This window comes from Protopterus annectens, chromosome 3.part1, assembly GCF_019279795.1.
Source record: "Protopterus annectens isolate FY-2018-M chromosome 3.part1, PAN1.0, whole genome shotgun sequence".
In the NCBI taxonomy this organism is placed as follows: domain Eukaryota; kingdom Metazoa; phylum Chordata; order Ceratodontiformes; family Protopteridae; genus Protopterus; species Protopterus annectens.
Window position 1 is genome coordinate 1,382,236,245 of NC_056732.1, and position 18,745 is coordinate 1,382,254,989.

Below are 18,745 nucleotides of genomic sequence, written 5' to 3' on the forward strand. Positions count from 1 at the left end.
ACTTGCATTGCATGCCAGCATGTCTGTTTGCAAAAATGTAAATAATTCTCCGTTTAAACAAAATGTTTAAAGAAATGGTCACTGCTTGGATACAGTTCTAACTGTGCATATATGAGAGGGACATTCTAAAGTACAAACTGTGGAAAACTCAGCTGAGCAATGACAGTGGAATTAAACAGTTGAGACTGCTGAAGACACTTGAGACTGAAAAGCCGTGCAGTTTGTCAAGTACGGAGCAGACAGTGAACACCAAGAAAAAGAAAACTCACCACAAAAACTGTAAGCTTGCCTTGATCTTACTACTATATCTTAGAGTAGATTAGGGACAGTATTTCTTTTGTTAGATCAGGAAAGTTTAGTTATTAAAGATAGAGTTTTTCTTGAATAATGCACTTCTATCCTGCAGTTTGATTTACATGTCTAATGACTGATTTTTAATGTTTGAGAGTTGCTGATTTTCAATCTTGTAATCATTTTTACTTATTATTAAATGGTTTTCATTACTTTACATTGTGGCTGGAAACCAGTGTTTTTCTTTAGAGATTAGTGTGTGCTTCTACCTGTTTGACACTCCCCAGGTCATCTCAAGGCGTGGCTCTTCCGGTCATAGCTATCATTTATTTTGATAACTAATTATCATAACTGGACACCCCTTTTGAAGGACATGAAGACCCCTTTGATTGGTGGCAGTGTTTCTGTATTTATTTTGAGAAAGAGAAGCAGCTAAAAATCTGTGTCAGGCTTTCTCAAAAGTGTTTGGATTTTGAGTGCGAGTGTATCAGAGGTCTTAAACTGGGACACTTTGCTGTAAAGTCTGTAGTAAGAAAAATACATTTGGGTCCACAGAGGTATATAGTCTAGTCCCAACAAAAAAATAGAGCGCGTTCCATTTGTAATCTTAGGGGAAAACTGTAAAATATTGCTTTTAAGTGACAGTCTCATATTGGAGTCAGTAGTGAGGATTGAAGCTCCTTAGTTGCTGACCCAGGATAGTAAGGAATGTCATTTAATTGTTGGCAGTCTGGTGAAGTACAGCCAGATGTCAGTGTCCACCACTGAACTGGTCTCTCCAGGAATGTACACTACTACAAAGGATCAATGAGGGTTGAGCTATATTGTCCAACTTGAAGTAACAGACTAGTTTTGAGACACATCCCTAAAAGACCAGGAGTAACAGACAGAATACTCTCACTTCAGAGACATGCAAAAAGCACATGAGGCATCCAGGTTCCCACCCCACCTATCTACTCCAGCATATGGCAAGTACATCCATGGTAACTGTAACCGGAGGAGTCTGTAATTGGAATCTGTACCCTCAATGAATGCTGGCTGCCTCAAACAATTGGGATTATATAGTTCTTGATACTGGAACTGGATGTTAGAGGGGGGGTCAGAATGTTTTAATCTCTGAAGTTACAAATTTAAGTGCTTGAATTGTGTGCACCTAAAACCTTGCGATACTGATATCATAAGAGAATATTAGGCTAGACAGTCCTTCTTGTGAACCAGATAATCTTCTTACAGTGCAGTGAAAAGTCACCATTCAGCAAAGGGCAATATCACTGTTCTCTGCAGTCTTTGATGGATGCAACCAATAATGTGTACTTAGTGAGCACCCTTGGAGACTGAGGTGAGAGCAAACGGAAGAACCCTGAATTGATGGCAGATTGGTAGAAATCCCCTTAACCTTGTGGCTTTCTTAATGTCACAGAGACATCTAGAGATCTAATGTGCACAGCTGGCCTCCTCCTGACAAGCAAGGAAGGCTGGCTGTACCCAAGTACTGAAAAAAAATTTTTTTTTTTTTTTGTTAATGATACAGGCATTAAGGCCACTGAGATTTAGAACAAGCCTGAGGTTCCTTGTTTTCTTCGGCACCAAAAAGGAATTTTGAATAGTACCCTATACCTTTCTAATTTAATAGGCCCTATTAGGATGCAATTTATCTGAGAAGCTTTATAGCACCTCTTTCCTTGCCAAATGCTTCCAACAAGAAAGAATATATCTGCACGGGTACTATGCAGCATCTGGCTATGCCCCTGGAGATGTTTTTTCACATCCATACTTAAGCACCAATCATCTCCAGAGTGGGAAAAAAACAGGTATCCTTACTGCTATCTGAAAAGCTGCAATACCTCTATCTGGGCCCGAGTACAGCCACTGCCTCGTGTTAAGTGCCAGGGACCCCAACCTCAGAGTCTGAAATGTCATTAGAGATTCCTATCACCCTCTTGTTGTGGCTGTTGGTTAATGGATATAGTTGCCAGATTCCAAATCTTGTCCTTCAACAGACTATTTTGCAACACTTCTGCCATACAATGCATTTTATCATCCAAAATCTCTCTGAAAGCACACAAAGTGGATCGGGTAATTCAATGCATATCAAGACAAAGTGGTGGACACCAAAATATAACTTCTAAACGTATCTATAGCTCTCAACTCTTTACCTGGGTGAATGGTCAGTTAAGTTCTGGTTGGGGCCAACCAAAGTAATGCTTGGTTTGGGAGTCTCTGTCCAAAACCACATACTCACTTGGAGGGCAGAAAATCCAGTCTGTCTTCTTGAGTACTGTGTTCGTCCATGCTATCACTGTATCCTTGAGGAGAGGAAAATGGTTATGAGAAATTGAGGATAAAGCTGTAGGATTACTAAAGTCTCTTCAGAAAAGGCACGGAGTAGGAAGACCAGCTCAACCACATTATGTGGGGAATTTCTCCAAAGTCAGAGTTATATCAGGGGTAATGGGGAGCCATCACCTTGCTGTCTAAGGTCTACACACAAAGATCCAGAATTAACCACAAAGATGTCCTCAACCTCATTTTAAGTGGCTCTGTATCACATAACTGCAGTGACCTCCTGGTGGGGGAAGCAATGCAGGACAAAGAAGGAGACTTGGGCTGGGACTACTATGTGGCCTTTTTAGACTTACATGGTGGTGGAGGAGGATGCACACACAGGACATAGACATACTTAAATGTGTTGCAAGAAAGTAAAAGTCGAAGGTACAGAGGCAGGTCATGGGAACAAAAAACAGGCAACTGAACCTTAGATATAGCAATTGCCTACATCCGAATCCTGCCCTTCAGTAGACCATCCAACAACTCTTCTGCCACACACTGCATTTTAATCAGCCTCTTTGAAATTATACCACGTGAGCTAGGTCGGTCACTGCCCAAAGAGACCAAGTGGCAAAAACAAAAGCATGCTGTTAACCCTATCCACAGCTGTGGACCTCTTGGTCGTGGGGATGGCAGTGGGAGCCTAGAAGAGAGCCAGTGCAAATGAGATGGTTTGGATTTAAGGAGTCTCCACCCAAACTTCACACTCCAGTGAATGGTGGAAAATCTGTCCTACATTCTTAAGAGTCAAGGTCCCTGTGCTAGGGTTCCCCAGTGATATCCTTGTGGCATCCTAAGAATGTTTACCAATAGGAAAAACTGTCAGCAGGGTTGGGAGGCTAAATCTAAAGAAATGTTAGAGTCTGGAGTGTCTTCTGGGCAGAAGAAATGAGGTACGAGAGCCAGAAGACACGCCCCCACACACACTTCAATATCAGAAGAAATTCTCTGAATTACTCTCTGAATTTAGGATCACTGGGGGGGAGGGGGCTGACCACCTCTTTCCTGCCAAGTTTCTCTGTAGAGGAGTCCAAAGAGTTTACCTTTAGCTAATAATTCCTTCATTATCTTGGACATTTTTGAATCAAAGGAGTATATAGTTATCTTGTTAGGGGAGCTAGGAAGGGTTCTCAGCTGGGCAATGGGTTAGGCTGCCAGAGTACAGAGTGCAGTCGGTTGCAAATACATGTCTGAACAATGTACTGAAGGAATGGAGACAGGGCAAGACCTGAGAAGTGAGGCACAGACATCATTTATATACCAGGAAAGTCTGACTTTGATTAAACCATTTTCAGTGGAGGCCCGGGAGAGAAGCTCCACAGTTACTACAGACACAAGTGCAGCGAACACTACCAAATACCAACATAAAGTAAACATAGCATGTTTTTTTTTTCATTTTACAATGAGATGAAAAGCTGTACAGCTTTTAAAATTATAAAAATGCAGATTATGTTTGCTTTACAAAGATAAAAACACTGCAGAATTTTTCATTGCGAGTCAGACATGTGTACATTAAAATTATATGTATAGTTTAGCATATACAGTTGAAATGTCAAGCATACTATGAATCAGAAAAATAAGTGCCAGAGCAACCATCAGGGAGATTTAATGTGCAAGAGACTATGAACCCAGATTTGGATGACCTGTTATCAGCCCTGAAGGCCAAACACAGAGGTCAATGAAGCCAAGAACACCAGAGTTGAGAAAAGGATGCCTGAATGGTATAAACAGAGGATAACAGTTCACACAACACAGTACAAGAAAAAGTAAATCTGGAGCACAGATGCCAGGAGGACCAGCATCAATCTGGACTACTCCAAAGTCAGTAGAATAGGAGCTATGATGAGCAATCATACCAGACACTGGAAAAAATGGTATGGAGAGAAAGTGGTACCTGAAGGAAAATTAAAAATATATCCCCGGAGCACCAAATATAAGAATACAAGGGTTTAAGTTATGGACTGGCTCAACATAGAAGTCAGATGTCCTTGGCTAACTATCACTTACTGGGTAAGTGGGCAGCAGTCTAAGCAAACACATTTCAGGTCTTAAAAAATACTGAAGAGATATGAAATGAAGAAAGTGGACTCTTCCACAATATAGAATGGGATTAACAGTAACCCAGAAGTCAGAATGATTTCTCAGATTTCTAGTATGGGCAACAGAACAATAATGGAATTGTTTTTTGAAGAATTTGCTATGGTTAATGACAACATGCTGTTTTAAAAACAAGCAATTTTTTAGGCCAGATGGTTATATCAAACAGAGGGGAAAACTGGATAGCAAATACTGAAAACTGACTGGACTGATGTTCATTCTGTAAAGCAGAAATAGCCTATGAATTAACAATAATAAAAAAGAGAGACTTGCAGGGTCCTTTTTCTCCATTTTCTCATCATTCCAGTAAGACAGCAAATAAACACAACCAGAGACACTGTACGAGTCACTAAAGCAATGTAGACCCTAGCTATGCCAGTCAGTGAGTGAGAATGACGGAGCACAGGCACACTGCTACAACAAAGCAAGGCAACTACTACGACAGCAGTGCTGAGCATCTAGAGCCAACCATGAATTAAAAACAGAAAATACAATTTTGGATAAAACATTTGATAAACTCGCAAAAGAGAACGGTAAAAGGCATATATATTTTCATTCTTACAGTACTGAATTCACCACAAATTACCAACATCTGCAAATGCATCCTGGGACTGCTTGCTTTTGTATGAATCTGAGTATGACAAGAGTAAGAGATGCATGGTACACAAGTGGAAGAGACAGAGTACATGACAGCCTGGGAAAGGTATATCTGATTACCAGTCCTAATGTCAGCAGCATTAATCCAAATGTTCATGAAGACAGACCTCATCCAATAGCTTCATAGCCCCTCTTCCCCACTGATGGAACAAACACTCATGCTGAGTTATACACCAATGCTTTATACAAGCACCTGTACAATTATACTGATTCTGCCATACCTGACAGAACCAAAGCAAGATCTTCAAGGAAAAACAAACCTGCCAGATGGACAACTGCCATTAATAAACTGTACAACAAGAGAAAGAAATTGCTAAGAGTAGGAAGGAATGGTCTCGAAAGTGGAAACACTCCCGCCTCAACTTAAACAAGCAAATAAGACTCCTAGTAAAATTCTCCAAAGCTAACTATGAACCCAAATTAGCTTCCCTAACTAAGGACACCAGAAGGCGTTCTTTAGTTACATCCGTAACCCCAAAGGTAAGACCTAGATCTGTGTTGAACTCGTAGTTGTTGGTACTACATATACAGAACCTGTGGCTACAGCAAATCTGCTGGCTGACAGGTTCAATGAAAACTTCATTTCCCTGTCCCAACTTCATTTCCCTGTCCCCACCACATATACCCCCAAAGCATCCCAAACACCTGTCCCCTGCCTAGCATCTCCAAGGACCAGACCTTAAATGCCCTCTCCAAGGTCGAAAACACAACCTATATGGGACCAGACAACATCCCGGGCTGTGTACTACATGGGTTAAAACAGGATTTTTCATCACTAAGCATGCTTTTCAATCACAGCCCAAGCACTGGCTTCATCCCAGCAGAATGGAAAACGGATACCATCATCCCTTTACACTAAGGGGGTGCATGCACGGATCCTGGGAACTACAGACCCATTAGCCTGACCAGCCTTCTCTGCAAGGCCATGGAACAAATCATCATGAACCTTATTAACAAAGATATAGGAAATCTTCAAATGCCTGACCCCACCCAGTTTGGCTTCATGGCCTCTTAAACTTTGATGGACTTCAAGACAGTCACCAAAGCCCCAGACAAGGGCAAATCTGTGCATACAGCCTACCTAGACTTAGCAAAGGCCTTTGACAATCCCCCACTCAAGCATCATTGAAAAACTCACCCAGCTAGGTATCAACCTATGTATTATCAGGTGGGTTGTAAACTGGCTCACTGACAGAATTCATACTGTCAAAATAGGGGCTCCAGCAGACCTGTAACCAGTGGTATTCCACAAGGATCGGTTCTGGGAACTCTACTGTATGGAACCTACTTCTCCAAAGTACAGGCTAAAACAAAAGGACTGTGGCTGATGTAATTTGCTGATGACTGCAAACTGGGACTGATCACTGAAACCCCTAGTGATGTCAACATCCTGCAAGAGGGTCTTCCATAGACTAATGACTGGTGCCAAAGTCATAGTCTTAAACTTAATGCAAAAAAAAAGTATTATCATCCTCTTCAGCAAGGGTGATGTTTCTGCAAACTACCACATCAACAGCAATACCTAAGCACACAGTCAGTGGTGAGAGATCTGGGCATACAGGTTTACAGCAACCTTAACTTCGATCACCATGTCTCCATAGTGGCAAGAAGGCCATTTTATATTGCTCATCTCCTAAGTAAGGGCATTGCCTCCAGAAAAAAGAGGTTATAACCCCCAGTACTCTTCCCTCATCAGGCCAATAATATAGAGTACAATGCTCCCTTTTATATGTACCTTTCCAAACACCTGCAGCAATTGGAGATAACACAAAGATTCCTTACAAAGAAAATTCAAGGTCTTTAAGAGCTGTCTTATGCAGAAAAACTGAAATCATTGTCACTTTACTCTGTGTCATACAGACTGCTCAGAGGCAACCTGTGCCTTGTATATAGAGCAATCTCTGACCCAGTTTTATTGGAAATGCTGCACATTCACAAGTCAAATATCACACGGGTCACTCGCTCAAAGGACCTTAACCTGGTAAGTGACATCAACAGAACTTGCTAGAGAGACAGATTTGTCTCACAGAGGTTGCCCCACCTTGAAACAAGCTTCCTATTCAAGTTAAACAAAGCCACTCTTTGGCCCTATTTAAGCGTAATTTGGACAACTGGATGGGTAACTGGAAATTCACCCCAGAGGCGGCACCTGTGTCCTTCTTGAATAGGAGCAATAGGTGCTGATTTTACTGACTGTTTGAACCAGACACCATTGGGAACATGGGTTGTACTTGGCTAGGCTTGTAAGGGCCCTGGGGCCATTAGCCTAGTAACCTGCTATGATCTTATGATCAGACAACATTGCTCCAGGTCTACCTCGGACTATGGCAACATATGGTTTGAAAAAAGAACACAAAACAAAAATAAGCATGGTAGAAATTACAATTTAATACACACAGTAGCCTTAAAGATGTTGCTCAATTTCAAATTTTTGGGGAAAAAATAAATACATTTGTCTACACCTCCAGAATAAAATTAAAGGACTCCTAACAACAATGATATGATATTCTTTATGCTTCCTAGAAAGAGGGAAAGGGTATAAGCACCACATATTGCCAGTGAAAAAACATCAACCATCTTCTGCCTCCTCATTTACCAGCCTGTCAACAAAGGCAGTCATGGCTTGGTTTAATCAAGGGTATGTACTAACCACCTAGGAAAAGCCATTCACCATCCCACAAGTCATGCTGCTGAAAAAACAGATTGCTGTACTTATAAGAAGTTTACAACTCTGACCACTCGAATACCAGAATAAGGTTTAGCTATATACAATGGATACCTAAATTAACATATCCAAAATTTTCAAGAGCATTCATAAAAACAACAGTATTAAAATAAAAGTGTTACAGAATTAAAAAATAACAGTACTCTAAAGCTTCAGTGGATTCAACATGCAACAAGTTCACCTATGTTGCCAGGGTGATCAGAAAGCCACAAGATGGATCTTCACACCAGTTGCTTTGATTCGTGCTCCAGTACGGACACTGTACCACATCATGGGTGGGGAGGGGGGTTACTACACTCCAGAATTAATGTCCTTTGGATGACAAATGAAATTAAGAGCTCATCTGTTTGAACTGATGGTATCTCAGCTGTATTAAGAGATCTCAAGGCACTTTGGGGAAATTTATTTATTCTATGTCCTGGACCCCAAATCAGTACAACCACCACCTTAGATCTCTCCAGAAAATGCATTAACAATACTGGGTATGACCTAGACAACAAAAGTAAACAAACAAATCTACTCTTTACTCATGAGGGATCTTGTATTTTAGTTTATTTGCCCAAACCCTCATAGTAAAGCAGAGCATAAAAATGGACATTCAATACGGCCACAAGCTATCCCACAACAATAACATCTAACTATCCACCTGGTCTGGGTATGGTGGAATCCTCTAAATCCATGATCTACTGCAAAGGAGACCAAACAAGCACCAATAGGGGTCTGTGTCAAGAAGGAAATTGAAAATGAAAGCATATGGCTTTGAATTCACCTTCACTGCTGGGTCTCACTCAAGGATTCATATTAGTTTCATAGGCAGTTAGCAGACACGCATTCCAGGAGACAATTAAGGAGCCTAGCACACATTGCCAAATTTTCCAAGGTAATGTCTGTTAAATGACTTTCTCAAGATCACAAAACAGGTAGTTGAAGGTGAAAAAATTCAAACCCTGTACACTTGGCAGAACAAGCAGTTCATTAACAAGTCACAGTTTTTGTCCTCTGCATTAGTGCCAGACTGATCCTCAGCTATTTAATAAAACTACAGAACAAGCCACATTCACAGCTAATCAAACACTAAATTCATTAACCAGGAATCCCCCTATATTCCTTCCTGAGCCCAGAGTACCCAACACCACAGCCACATACTCCGCTTCCCCATCTATTAAAATGACACCAGTGACCAAGCTCCTGCAGAGACTGATGATGTGCAGAGCACAGTCACTAACACTCCAAGGGAATCACTTCAATCATGTCACAAACAGTTCTGAAAAAGCCAAATTCTCTAGTACAAATGAGAATATGAAGTTTAATATAATTCACTATTCAACTGACCATTCTTGGCTAGAAGCTCGCCCAGTTGGTTGCATATGGTTGCCTCTTCTCTCAAGTTGTTGTTCTTCTGTGCTTTGGCCTTTGCTTTCTGCAGCTCTGAGGAAGAAAGTAGAACAAAAAATATTCTTGTTACATGCGTACTCAAACCTCTTGCATATGCATCATCATGTGGATAAAGCTCTGTTTTCTAGACTCTTTAAATAAATCTTCAACCTTCCTCACCTGGCTTCCCTTATAAGATCACTACAATGGTCAAAAGGCTTACTTCCAACATCACACAGTAAATCATCTTACATGCTTGCAAACATCAAAAATGGCAATTTCAAAAATATTTCTGCCTCTGCAATCACCAACACATACACACTGAATTATGTTACTGACAGTTACATTTTTCTCTGTTACATGCTAGTCATATCTGCTCACAGGGACAAAGCACACTCGAAAAAATGAAGTGAGAAGTCACTGTAAAAGGGACTCTGCTATACTTGCATCACCAAACGAAATGCCTCTTTCCCATGGTCACACAGTAATGCCTCCACAACTTGAGACAAGCCTCAGTAAGACGGACAGACAGCAAGGGGCAAAGCTTTATTCTCTCCACCAAGACAGGCCACAGACTGAACAAATATGGCACTCATAAGCCTGGTCTGATGGGTACAGTTCTAACGTTAAACCTATTTTTCATACACAAGTAACAATTAACTGTCCAAAAAGTCAGAGCACGTTGTCATACATTTTACATACAAACAGTGACTGCACATACCCACTCCTAGTGCAATGTTTGAGAGAGAGTAACCAGGTCTCCTTTTACCTCCCCCAGACTGCAAAATGTGTGATCACATGCAGCTCTATAAACGTACCCACAAATAGCTACACACACCTGCAAGCACACTTGCAGGCTACACATGAACAGAATCCCACACCACTGCACTTGGTTTCAGAGTTAAGAGATATCCATTTTTCTCTCTCTCATCACAGCAGACTCCTACAGCGACCCCCGAGGACAGCCATCTCTATCTGCAGATTTTACAAGGCAAAGTGGAGTGCGGACAAAAGTAGGTTGCCAGTTTGTCTTTCAGCATCACATACACACATGCACTCACACCTACGGACAGTTTAGAGTCCCCAATTCACCTTCTGCATGCCTTTGGAATGTGGGAGAAAGCCCATGTGAACACATGAAGAATTACTTGTACTCACAGCACCCGTATTTCATACACTAACAGGACCACAAACAGCATTACAGTCCACTTTAAAATCTTAATGTTTAGTTCTGGTACAGGCACACACAAAGCACATTTTTCAAATAGATCAGTGCAGTCTTCTCCTGTTAAAATTATAGTATTTTGCTAAATCATTTAACTATTTCAGCAGAGAACCTACAGCAGGAGACATGGCCAAAGCATCTTCAATCGATACCAGCTCTAAACTTGCTTTCAGGGTACATCATTTAGAAAATAATAATATATGTTAAAATATAACCACAGTTTCAACTTGGACCCCTACGCCTGTAAACATAATGCCAGTGTGACGTTTTCACCCCCGATCTCTGGTATGCTGCACAAAGTAGATGACGCATAATAAACCACTAGATCAAAACAGCTTAGGAGGGAATAGTGGGCAGATATGTTACATTGTCAAGGGAAGATCATGCATATTAAACCTGATGGATTTCTTTGAGAAAGTCACCAAGGCAATGAATGAGGGGAAAACTGTGCATACTGCCTACCTGGACCTGGCTAAGGCAGTCAATACAATACCCCACTCAGGTATAGTTGACAAAGTCAATGAATTGGGCATAATCGCCCTATATAACACTCTGGATTGTCAGCTGGCTCACAGACAGGAACCACAATATCAGGATTGGTGATACCACCTACACTAAGAGACCTTTCACCAGCAGGGTACCTCAAGGCCTCGTGCTGGGTCCGCTCCTACATGGCATCTACTTCTCGGAGGTAAATACTAATGTTAAGGACCTTTGGCTGACCAAGTTTGCAGATGACTGCATCTTACAAAAGGATTTAACACAAACAAATGACTGGTGTCAAAGTCACAGTCTAAAACTTATTGACAAGAAATGCATTATAGTGCCTTTTGGGAAAACTGCCACCCAGCTTAATTTTCTCTATTGATAAGACACCCTTAAGAGCTGACCAAGTAGTCAGGATCTGGGAACATATATAGGAAGTAATCTATCCTTTGACTAACATGTGGCCAAAGTAGTAAGAAAACCATTCTAGCTCGCCAGATGTATACACAAAGAATATGACATCACGGTCCAACAAAGCCATAGTGCCACTTTATTCAGCCCTTGTCACACCCATCATTGAGTATAAGGTCCCCTTCAGCATACACCTGACCAAACATATGAAACCGGTGAACACCAGCAAAGGTTCTTTACCAGGAGAATCCAGGGTATAAAACACATTGTCCTGTACAGATCACCTTAAAGCTGTATCTCTACACTCCGTCTCCTACAGTTTACTGAAGGGTGATCTATGCTTGGCATACAAGGCATCCTTGAATCCAGCTCGGATGGATCCTTTGCATTTTTGCACATCCATAAAGTAAACAGCATCAGAACCACTAGATCAAGGGATTTATATTTTGCTTGCGACATAAGTAAGACATTGGTGATAAAGATGAGCCTCAGGAGATCCCCATGCTCTGGAACAGGCACCCCATCCATGTGAAGCAGAGTCTATCCCTAACCCTATTTAAGCATAACCTTGACCAATGAATAGGAAATTGGAAATTCACCCTGGGTCTGGCTCCCATCTCTCTGACAGTTTTGAGCATTACTGTCTGTCTCTGTCTAATATATGCCCACATAACTTCTAGAAATTTCTTAACCAACATACCCACTCCTAATAAACACTCATAATACATAGGGACACGACTGGGTTGGATTTCACGGCTAGGCTTATAAAGGTCCTGGTGGTCATTATCCTGGTATACAAGTATGAACCTATTAACAGAAGAAGAACTTACTCATCCAGACCTATTGTCATAAAGTACATAGGTTCATAGGATGATACTAGGCTACTGTCCCGAAGGCCCTTACAAGCCTAGCCAAGATTTTCGCCCATAAATTTTCTTCCTAGCATGAGGTTTGCCCATCACTGATAGCAATAAGACAGAATCCCAAGCTCAAATTCTTGGGTGGTTTCCCTCATAGGAGTATACCCTCTAATTAGTGTAGTCCGCCAACAAAGATTAACTTAGAGATCATATCTAGCTTATAGTGTCCTGCATAAGTATTCCATGAAGACCAAGGAGCTGCTGCATTGATATTATCCAGAGTTACACTATAAAAAAGGCCTGTGAGGTAGCCCTACCTCTAGTGGAATGTACCACAGAAATAGAAGGCAAAAAACTTACTGTGGCTTATCAATGAAGAATCGAAAATATTTATTCATCTACTTAGCTAGAATAATCTTAAGATGCTTTTACAACAAAGATTTCTGTAAGTGCTTGGTTGTTCATATAATTTTCTAAGTTTTTCCTTTTGTCCTCAAAGAACCTGAATCCTGAATTACCTTTAGGCATCCATTCAATGCAACAGATACAGACAGAGGAATAGGAAATTGAAATGTAAGGTCTGATTCACGGTTTACCTTTGGCAAGAAAGAAAGAAAAGTTTATATACTGGGAGACTTCATCCTTTTGGAATAGGGCATATTAGCCTTATAGCCTATAGTTATGTGCTTTTTCCACCCCTTTAGTTTGAAGAAAACTATGCCTATTATTTGCAGTGACACTGAGGTAATCCTGGGGGGGTATATCGATCTCTCTCCATCATTGGTCAAGATTCTTCTTGAACAAGGCCAGCGGTGTGCTGCCTCACATGTACCGGGATTTTGTTCCACCGCCCTTTTGTGGGGGGTCAGGCACAGGTCACACCTCTGAGCAAGCGGGTATGCGACTGAATAGCTTTCAGTCTGGCAGCATAAGACATAAGGGGACGGTGACCTCCCTAGATCTAGATCTGTGCTCAGTGGATTGCCACTATATATATAGCTAGGGGTAACCCTTGTTTTTTTCGAGGGTATGACTATTGCATTTTTCGGCGTTTAACTTTGTAGATGCAAAGAGTCCCCCAGGACAGGACCTGTGGTGGGACACACAACATGACAGGCTTTGAGTCTGACATGGCCAGCAACTCTGACCCTGCCTGTGGCCTGTGGTTCTGTCATTAGCCAGTTTGCAACCCTTCTTGTGTGTGTATGGGTTTACATTTAAGCCGATGAGTTTTTCGATGATACCTGTCCATGGCTTTGCAGATACTAAGATCTTTGTGCAGGTAATGCTTAAAATTCAGAAATTCTTACTTCTGGCATTAAAGCTACCAGAAAAATAGTTCTACAAGACAGAGATTTTCTCTCTGCAGAAGAAAATGTGTCAAAGACTGATACAGTAATTTTTTCCAAGGCCTTCCATATTTTCAGAAAAGCTAGATAGAGACAGAATTTGAGCCTAGATGGAAATGAGAAACACCAGCAAGGTGCACTTTAATCAAAGGATAGCAGAGGTCTATAGCAAAAATTTGACATATAAAATCCAAAACTGATGGTCCAGAAGTAGTAAAAATAAATCCATTTGCTTTTCATTTTTTTTTTCTGGACTACCCAAGGGAAGCAGGCATAGCCTCCTACCATTACTGGAACTGAGAAAGCCAAGCAGTCAGACTCAGGGGGTGGAGATTCAGACAAAACTTAGAAGAAGGAAGGGAGAAGTAGGCTCTTGAAGGGGAAAGTAGGAGAGGCCTCTCCAGCAGATGAGTCTAAAACATGAGGAAACAGATCTGCTGAGACCAAAAGTAGGTCTATGAAAATTAGCCTGTACTTTTAATACTTGGCTTTCTGAATAAGTGGTAGAATCCATGGAATTAGGAGACAAATGTAGAGGAGTACTGGAGGCTTCTTCCAGAACAGAAGATCTCAGAATAATTCCACTGGGGAAGTTAAAGCAGCTAGCATTGATCAGCGACACAAAAAGTGATAGCAAACTTTCTTCCAAGAATGGAACAACTTCCTGGAACTGATGCAATAAGAGACCACTCATAGCATCAAACTATGATTGGTCCTGTCTACCAGCAAAAGGACCTCCCTAGTATCGTGGCATGCAGTCAAAAGTAGTTGATCAACACAACCCATTTCCACATTCTCACTGCCTCTTGACAAAGCAGACAAGAGGTAGGACCCCCCCCCCCCAAATAAATGAAATCACAGCTGTGTTGCTGATGTGGATAGTTATTACACCTCAGGATAGGGAACCCTGAGAGGCTTGACAAGTCAGAAGGCCTGCACTTATCTCCAAGCATGCTTATGTAAAAAATGGCCTCCGACTGTCTTTGCACATTGGACAGACTGGCTTTGACAGTGCCCCACAACATTAGGGCAGAAATCTCCATATTGACAGGCGGTAGAGACCAGAAAGAAGTTAACTAGAGTTATGCTCAGACCATGCATCCACTACTTGAGAGAACATTCAAAAGACTTGAACATTTTATGTAGAGTCATGGGAAATGACACTTAAGCCTTAAACTTTCAGTGGTTTCAAGTATCCTCATATGAAACTTTGCAAGGATACCATAAAATGGTCACTACCATTTGTCCTCCCAAATCCCTGAGGCAAAGCAGGACTGCGACATATCACGATTACGAAATCTGGTAAGTAATTCTCTAAAAAGAGGAAGGACTCTATTAATGTGTAAGGGGGCTTCACATGATATTGTGTCTAGACTGTAACCAGTGAATGTGAGCAGCTGAGGGGAATTCAGCTGAGACTTCATAAGTGTTGCACTAAGAATTGAAAAGATGTGGTCAGGGCATCCTGGGCAGTTGTCAACCAGCTGAAGGACAGGACTGGCAAAGCAGCCAATTTAAGTAGAAAAATGCCTTCAATCCTTGCAATCTGTGGTCCACTGTTACTAATCGACATGCATTCGGTTATTACCCTGGAGGCTGAGATGACACCAAAAAGAAGAGTCCTTGATTGGTAACAAGTGGCTTCTACCTGGAATTTTGATACCACCTGGATTCCTAGGTGTATTTGAAGTCCATGCAGCACATCCAATATTCTTATGGCAGATATGAAAGAACAGATTGCACTGTGATCATCATCAGAAGGGGTTTTTTTTTTGAATGAAGTGGTATATGCTTCTCAGTTCAAAAACTGACCTGAAATTATTCATTTTCTTGGCTATCAAAAGAACCTTCTGATGAGACATTAAACTGTGACCCTATCTGCCTGAACTGGTGGTAGCTCACGTAAATGTAAAAGGTCTAATGCACTTATTAAAAAGAGTAGAGGTCCTTTATAAGTCTTGTTTACAGTACTTACACTAGGTTTACAATATTTGCAGTATTATGTACAGTACACGCTTCTATATGAATACCTTTTGATCACACCAACTTAATATTGTGCCCCCCACTCCATCTTCCACAGCCAAAATCTTATTAAACATTATAGTGAAATCCTATTTTCCACTGAACATTATTTCTTTCGCTCCGATTCCACATTGCCCATATTATACAAAACATTATTTCATCAGTTTTTTTTTTCACACATTCTGTTTCTTTCTTTATAGTATCCATATTCAACAATGTCCATATTCACATCTTTCACCCCTTTAATACCTTCTAAATAGTTTTAAGTCTCCTAACTTTTTCCGTAATTTTATAACTCTTGCATTCCAAAAATACATGTTCACCTATCTCAGTGTATTTACAGTAATTACATATTCTCTCATATATTTTTATATGGCATGTTCGCTTTAACTGGTAACTTCCTTATTGTCAACAAAAAACTGACATTCTAATATAATTTTGCATCTTTCTGGTCTTGCTTTAATTTATCTTTCCAAGGGTATATGTTAAAATACTTACAACATATTATTATTATACTACTCTTTCCTTTCTTTCGCAATATCACTCGTTCTTATTTTCTATAGCAATATTTTTTCTTGATAATTTATTTCGTCATTCATACAGACTCTCTATCTTTCATTTTATATTTTAACATTTGTGTTGGTAGTTTGTCACTATGTTTCAGCCATTTTAAAAATTTATATAAATTGACTGATTCTGCATAAACTACAGGATTGATTAATCCTAATCTCCATTCTTCTTTAGAAATATACAATACATCTCCTTTACTGGGTTCAACCTGGTCCCCATATAAATGAAAAGACAATACTACATTTTTTATCACATATCAACGGTAAACTAAAAACACTTGCTAAATATGTCATTTTTGCCAGTACCGAATTAATTTAATTTTTTTCTTGAATGATAACCTAAATATTTCCAAAATAGACATGTATTTTTCATTTTCTCTATATTTTCTTTCCTTTCCGGCTTACCGAAACAAACTCCTAAAACATTTATTTTGTCCATACAGAATTGTCTCCCTTATTATCCAGTCATGTCCTAATCCCCTAATTTTTTCCTTATTCAGATATAAACCTATTGTTCTTAAACGATCCAAAGTTTTCTTCATTCCTTCTACATTTTTTGTTACAATTATATCATCCACATACAATAACGTAACAGGTAATTCAATGCACTCTAAATATATACACCATATCCTTCATACCATGATTTACACGTCGATGTCACATTCATTACTAATGCAAATATTATGCTACTAAGCGGACATTCTTGCCCAATACCTCTTTTAACCACTATTTCCATACTCAACCAGCCATTCACTAAATCTCTAACTTTATTTTGTTCATATTTTTATTTATTTATTTAACATTTGTTTACCGGAAAAGTACAACTGGACACAGGTCCTTTTTCAGCAGAGGCCTGGGGAGAAAAGCTCTAATTATAAGTAGTAAGATTTACATATTACAGTAAGCACATGCAGTATTACATATGTAATCCATACATTTATTATCTTGGTGCTGATATTAGATATTAAAGGACTGAAATATCTCCCATAATCTTTTATGTTGTATAGAATCAAATGCTTTAAGTCACCTGTCATGATTTTCATTTGCTCTTTCCTGTTTATATTGTCGTGTACTAGCTCCCTATTATTAATAGCTCCTGAATTCCTTTACCTTTAAACATTATATATCATTTCATCTATACTATTACTTAATTTCCATTCTTTTCTGTAAAATATTTCTAAAGGTTTTATACTTCATATTGTTTGGAACCAATTCTGTATTTCATTCTTTTCTCCCTTTTTTTTTCCATATGAATTTAAATACACTGTTACACAATTCATTGTAGTTAAAGCCTTCATTTAGCCTTTCATTTAACACTGCTACAAAAAAAGAAGTTATATACTCACCATAACATTCCATCTGTGTTGTTCATTTTCATTTTTCCTCAGCTGTTGGATTTGGATCAGACTCCACCGTTATTAAAGCTCATGGTAACCAAAAAGCTCTTGAGCTTCTCCCTTACCCATAATGCACCAGCCCCTAACATACCTCACATCTTGTTTGCTAATTTTACCAGTAGTAGTATCTATTAACATGCATAAATAAAAGGATAGATAAAACTGAATGTGTCCTGTAGGGGAAACTATAAAGATTTGACTTGAACTAGCTTGTGCTTTCCTGCTTTCATTAGTGGAAAGTTTTTAAAGAAAGTATTTCTACCACCCGTTATTAGGTGGGATATTCACAGCATGGTTTTAATTAGGTGCCTGAACTTTAAGGAACTCTAGGGAATCTTAGATCTTTCACACAGAGAAAAGCTTCCTCATTATTTGTTGTTGGATCCAGCATATTGACATACTGGGTTTGCAAGACTTCGAGGGCACCATGGAGACTGTTTGTTTCAGAAACTATATCAGGAGTTCAATCAAAAGGACAGTGGTCTACTTATAATACCTCATTCATCTAGAAGTTTGTTGACATAAGGGATGAGGGTTGGTGGCCGGGAAGTTGAGGAAGAATGAAAATGGATAACACAGATGGAACGTTATGGTGAGTATATACCTTCTTTATCTGAAGTTGTCAATTTTCATTCTATCCTCAACTGCTGGGACAGAGTCCACAGCTACCTAAAATCCCAGGTGGGCTCTAAGGAAAGATATTCTTGAGCACAGTTGAACCAAACAATGCACTATCCGTCGAGGTCAGATCCAATTTGTAATGTGTAATAAAGGTATGAGGACTCGCCCAAGTTGCTGCTGCACAAATGTCATTCATGGAAAATCTGGATAGAAATACTGAAGAAGTAGTCATGGATCTAGTTGAATGGGCTCTTATAGGTTAAGCCAAGGTAAGACCCAATTTGTTATACATAAAAGAAATACAATTAGTTAGCCATCTGGCTAAAGTTACTT

The 18,745-nt window shown here is 39.9% G+C and overlaps 1 protein-coding gene across 1 annotated transcript in view; it reads right to left on the reverse strand.

The window, feature by feature from the left end:
• TONSL (tonsoku like, DNA repair protein) overlaps window positions 1-18,745 on the reverse strand; it is a 1,124,870-nt gene that overhangs the window by 1,064,842 nt on the left and 41,283 nt on the right. Inside the window, exon 2 of the mRNA XM_044066303.1 lies at window positions 9,431-9,526. Within this exon, the coding sequence (XP_043922238.1) occupies window positions 9,431-9,526 (96 nt within the window). The remainder of the gene's footprint in view (window positions 1-9,430; window positions 9,527-18,745) is intronic.